The sequence below is a fragment of the Buceros rhinoceros genome, unplaced genomic scaffold (assembly GCF_000710305.1).
Source record: "Buceros rhinoceros silvestris isolate BGI_N320 unplaced genomic scaffold, ASM71030v1 scaffold7051, whole genome shotgun sequence".
NCBI lineage: Eukaryota > Metazoa > Chordata > Aves > Bucerotiformes > Bucerotidae > Buceros > Buceros rhinoceros.
In genome coordinates, this window is record NW_010393608.1 from 39,323 (window position 1) to 45,109 (window position 5,787).

At 50.6% G+C, this 5,787-nt stretch overlaps 1 protein-coding gene across 2 annotated transcripts in view; it reads right to left on the reverse strand.

Annotated features, from left to right (window-relative positions):
* Positions 1 to 5,787, reverse strand: part of VEPH1 (ventricular zone expressed PH domain-containing 1) — a 65,037-nt gene that overhangs the window by 19,617 nt on the left and 39,633 nt on the right. For both annotated transcript variants that reach the window (XM_010144909.1, XM_010144908.1), the window contains exon 9: positions 969 to 1,108. In XM_010144909.1, the coding sequence (XP_010143211.1) occupies positions 969 to 1,108 (140 nt within the window). The remainder of the gene's footprint in view (positions 1 to 968; positions 1,109 to 5,787) is intronic.

The following is a 5,787-nucleotide window of genomic DNA, read 5'->3' on the forward strand; positions in this document are numbered from 1 at the left end:
AATAAAACGATACATCTGTAACACTATTTATTTATCCTCTCCTGGTCCTGTTAAAACCCAACCTCTTTCTTTGGGTTTTCATTCACAGAGTAATTTGCTTCCTTTATTTTCCCCTTTCATCTTCTTTTCTCATTCCTGTTTCTGCCTCTGCTCTGCTGTCACTGTCCTCTCCTTCCCTGACCACCTCCCACTCACCTGCATTTCTGAAAAACATTTTTTACGTTTATTTCTGGGAGCAAACACAGGGAAGAGCAATTTAAGCTGTTAAATTCACGGCAGAACTCGCTGTGTGTGTTTTAAATTTTGGATAAACGTGTTCCTAAGCTTGCCGTGGGGGGGATGAACTTCAGCGACCAGCTTTGCACAGATCAAGAAACAGAACTAGGCTATTTTAGAGACAAACCCATCTGTTTCATCTTGAAGCGTGACTGTAGGGTTTTCTCTCCCAATTACTAGTTGTAACCTATTAGGAAATTCCACGGATGTCCAAATACTGGGTTGTGATCGGGAAGGGTATTAAAGGCGAGGAAACAGCTGGAGGGCTGGCAGGAGAACAACAGCTTGGCAAGTCTTGCTCGGTCCAAACTGCTGCTGTAGAAAATCCCGGTGGGTTCTGCACCTCCAACCCCCGCCTGCAGTCTCGGGGGTCCATTCTGCTCCCCCTCAAATCCACAGCAATGCTCCTGCGCGTTTGCAACACAACTGGGACTTACTGGAACTTTTGCTTGAATAAGGACAATAAGGCTTGGTCCCACTTTTTTATCCCCAGACTTTGTAATCTCTCCAGACTGTTTGATTTTGTTGTGCTTAACAGAATTATAAAAACTTATAAACGGTCGAATCACTTCACCCTAATGACTACCGGAGAAATCACTGGTGTCACAAAGCACTCTCGATTAGATGTGTATTATTAACCCGTAAACCATTTTTTCCAAGTACAAACCCAACCTACTTTGCGCAGCACCCACCTGCTGGAAGAGGAACATGATGTGGATCCACAGCGGGGGCTGCCGGCTGACGAGGGTGAAACTGGATTTACTGTACAGGCAGTAATGGCCCTTCAGGGGACAGCTGAAGAACAGCTTTGCCACGCAGCTCCTGACAGCATCTAGAAATAAAGACACACGGTATTAAAGTCGCCTACATAAGAGACAGACACCTTTAGCAGTGTCTGTGCAATCGAGCAGTGCCTGGGCGGACCGGGGGGACCTCAGACAGGGTCAACTCCTGCGGCGTTTGGAAGGGCACTGCCGTGTCTGTGCTCTCTGACAGCACCAGAGACGTCACCCGCAGTGAGTTCAACCTGACCTGGGCACCATCGATTCCCGAACGCGGAAGGCACGGGGCAGCGCACAGCCAGGCTCTCGCTCTGCTGCCTGCTTTCTCATGCCACCATGAACTTACCGAACCAGACAGATCTGTCAAAACCAGGTGTTGCTTGCTCTTATTTAAAGAGTCTGTTGGAAAAACCATCCCATATTAGGAAACAGGCATATGGGGGGGCTGGCATCTGTGGGGTCCTTGCTGAGAGAGCACAGCTGAACGCTGGTCTCAGGAGGGGTGGAGGAGGACAGCACCCAGATCCCTGCCAGAAACAGGCTCCTTCAGCCACTGGTAAAAGCTGTGGTACTTGTCCCTTGCAACGGATTCTCCAGGAGCCAGAAAATGCTTAAATCCCTTTCCAACACTGCTGTGCATGAGCACGTTGGCTGTGCAGGCCAGCTTATAAATTCATCGCCAGAAACAGCAGAGTTTCAAGGGGAAGCATTAGTGAGTTTTCTGAGAGCCCTGCACCGTGGCGAGGAGCAGATGTGCCAGCTCCTGCCCTGCACCACAAGCTCTCTCAGCCACAGCCGCCCTCCCCATCCACCCAGGAGCCCCAGCTCTAGAGCTCAGGTCCACCTGAACCTACCCATGCAGCTCCGGCTGCAGCCTGGATTCTAGGGGCTCCAGGTCCTGCAAACCCACCTCTGACCAAGTGTACGTGCTGCAGGTCTGCTGATCATACCCAGTTTTCACACTTAGCCAGAGAGCTGCAGCTTTTGCAGCCAAGAGGCACCACACACAAGGACCAGGGATCATGGCTGTGGCTGTACCGCAAGGCTCAGCTGACACAGTGACTTGCTCGAACCAGCACGCCAGTGCAGGGGCAGCCAGCAGCAAAGCCCACGGCTGCCAACCTAGCCACAGACTCCGGCAAAAAAATAACCACATGGAGAGGAAAAGGTGGGGAGCTCCAGGTCCAGCAAGGACAAGGGACTGCAGATGCGTCCAGATACCCACTGGGAAGGGTGGGAAGTGTCTGGATCTTATCAGTTGTTGATAAGAACCCCACAGGGGTTTCACGTGGTCTGAAGTTGTCCTTTGGGGTCCACTGCTCAGGGCGAAAGCCATATGCTACATAACGTTACCTAACTCTGAACTTCCTGTGCTGGTTTCAACTGGAAATGAAGCCCTTGAGATGTGATTCTGCTTTTGCACAATACTGACCTTGAACCCTCATTTTCTGTCTTTGGATGACTACTCACTGATAACAGCATCTTCAGCGTAACCTAACGAGACTGCTTAATTAAATTAAAACAGCGGTACCTTTTTATAGCCCCTCTAAAGAGAACCATGGGGCTGTCCAAGGTAAAAAGGCTTGGGAAAAAAAAGACGGAGATTCTTAGACTATGACCTTGATGGAACCACAGGAGAGAGCTGCACCCTCTTCACCCAGCTGGAGAGTTGAACTTGGAAGGAGAGGGGAACAACCAGTCCCGCCAACTGCTGTTTCTGCACTTGTTTCCTAGCTAACGGACAGACAGAAGGACAAGCTGCTGGTCCATGCCCTGCCGGCACCTGCAGGGGCAGAGCCAAAGCGTTCTGAAGGAGGAGAGCAGCAAAGGCTCCTGCAGAGCAGGTCAGCCAGGTCCCACTGTGCAGTGTCCACAAGAGGAACCACACCGCTGAGGAGGCCAGCACGGGCCGGCCTCGCAGGGCGCATTACTCAGAGCCTCACGCTGTCCTGGTGAGTCATCGTGCCACGAAGGTGCAGCGAGAAACTGCTGTAAGCCAACAGCCTAACTGGAAAAATAAGTTGAAACTGCTTACTAAATCTGCCTGATAGGAGATGGTTTAAACAGCAGATCTGGATCTCCTGACAATGAGGCAGCAACAAGGGAGACCGATGTCAGAAGCAGCCTTTGTGTTCAACAACAGCCCATCTTGAAATACTTGTTGGTTATAACATTTTTCATCTAATCAAGATGTGAAAGCATAGGAAAGAAATGTAACAAATTTAGGATTTCACACAAACCCGCAATGCACGAGAAATGAGTTCACCAGAGGCACAACAAGACGGGTCCCTAGAGCAAGAGTATCAATGGATCAGATTGTCACTGAAAACACCTTAGCTGTGGAAAAAGAAAACAACAAGACCCATAGACACACTTGGCTTACGACCGTGTGAGAGCGCTGGCTCTGGGAGCTGGACCACGGATACGATCGTTTCGCTTGGGCCAGGACAATGCCTTGCATGTGTCAACACCTCAAAGATACTGCACAAGGAGGAAAGGGACAGTTCAGGGACAAGGTGTACCTGGGTTCAGAGCACCCTCGCTGGGGCACTGACTTAGTGAAGGCAATCACGGGTTGATGCACAGGCTGCCCTGGTCTGAATGCCTGCCACCCCAGAGCCGCGCTGCTGCTGAGCTACTGGCACGAAAAACGAGCTCCTCAGAGGGAATTCTGGCACATGTCGTATGTCTGGTTCCCTTTGGGAAGGCAGAGAGACCAGTCTCTCAGCACTGGGGATCTCTGCCTGTGACCCCACACCCCGGAGAAAAGGAGGGCAGCCTGGCTCCACCAGACCAGCGGGCTCCAGTGCAAAGCAGCTTTGGTAGGTGAGGAGTCCCTGTATGGTGATGTGGATTTTGTTTAGGGTAAGCACCAGTGCAGTTAACTCGGCAAAGGAGAAAAGTCCACAGCTTGGCTTCAGCTCATTAGCAGCAAATGCTGAGTATCTGGGGTAAGGCACTGAACCGACCCAGCGGGTGCCTGGTTTATGCGATCACCGCGAGTTGAGTTATCCCTATTGAGGAGCACCTGAGAGCAAACCGAAGCCGAGACATTTTAGAGCTCTGTGCATCTCTCCACTCGAGCAGTTCCTCATCTCAGCATCCCCTGGGCATCGTACCCAGCTGCACCCACATCCTGCTCTCCTGCCTCGCTGGCAGCAGCAGCTGGGGTCACTGGGGCACATCTTCTCCATAAAGAGTCACCAGGGATGAGTTGTCCTCCTCGGCTTGGCTTAGAGGGAGAGTCCGAGTAGCACAAGGAAAGGATTCCAAAGCACAAGAAATGTGTGAAAGGCAACGCCAGGCACGAAACAGGCCCACATGGTCACCAAATGCCCCAGACGGCAGTGTCTGATCAAGAGCCCAAGGAAACGCTCCTCCAGTCAAGAAACGTTTCTCATCGCGTCTGCTGGCAAGTCACAAACTTCTAGCAAGAAAATAAGCAACAACTTGCTTTTCCTACAGGAAACGAGAGAATATACGTTGCAATTTTAAAGTTCACTACTGAGTGGTTGTGCCTGGGGAAAAAGAACAAAATATAAACAGAAGAATGTCGGTGGAGTTGGTAATTGTTGTTTATTCCTGCTAACATGCTGGGCTAACCAGGAGGGACATGGGGAAGTGGGCACAGAGTCACTGGTTCTGGGAACAATTAATGCCTTATTTGATTTACATTGGTAATCCTTTACTATTAAATAAAATCTGTTAATAGGAGTAAAAGTATGCTCATAAATTTCCCAAATAGACTCAAACCCACCCATAAACATGAAACCAGGCAATAAGACATGGATACAACTTTCTGAATTTCAGTTTTAAGCCTTTTTAAACTGCCTCGGTTTCCTTTGCCTGATCTCCTCAGTCTGGATTACAAATCAGTATGCAAACGAGAAATAGGTTTATGGGAGAAAAGGTTAATTTTTAAAGCAACTAGCTTCAAGAATGCAGATTTTTATGTGTTCTACCACTACGAGCTTTGCATGCATGCCATAACTCAGTCCAACAGATTTCACCTCCAGTAAGTCACACAAAAATTAACGGAGAAGGCATGAAATGGGGTCTGGAGAGCCACTACAATGCACTCCACACACCCAGTCCAAATCCGAGTGCAAAGAGCCACACTGGAGAACATCCAGATTAGCTTAACTTCATAAAGCCTTTCACCCTCGGGGCGGTGAAAAGCTGGTGCCGTTTGGGAAGGAACAACAGGAAAACTTCTCTGCCACATTGCTCCATTTTCAGAAGCAAAAGCGCATCCTCGGATGGAGGATCGAAGCACAATGCCTGTAAGGCGTGTGTAGGAAAGTGGCTCCGGGGAAAACGTCCCGCTCCTGCCACCGCCTGGCTGCACCCCTGAGCCAGCCCTGCCCAGCACCCCCAGCATGGCAGCAGGCGGCGGGCTCACCCTGCCTGCACACACAGCTCCTGCAGGAACTGCTAGGTCCATCCTGGGCCAACCCAGAAGCTCTCGGGTGTGGCTTTTCCCCCAGGAGAGTGACACCACCACCCCACCGGACTCTCCCAGCCAGCAGGTAAAGTGCTTCTGGAGACCAGCCTGTTTAAACTGGTGCTTCCAGATCAGGTGTAAAGCACAGGGTTTGCTGTTACCACGTAGGTGAGGGCAGCAAGCGATGAGCAGGTTGATGTTTCTATTATGCTCCCCACTGCGCTGTGAGTTTTTCCGCATTCTTGTCAGCACTGATCACCGCGAGCATGATGGCCGTCCTGTGGT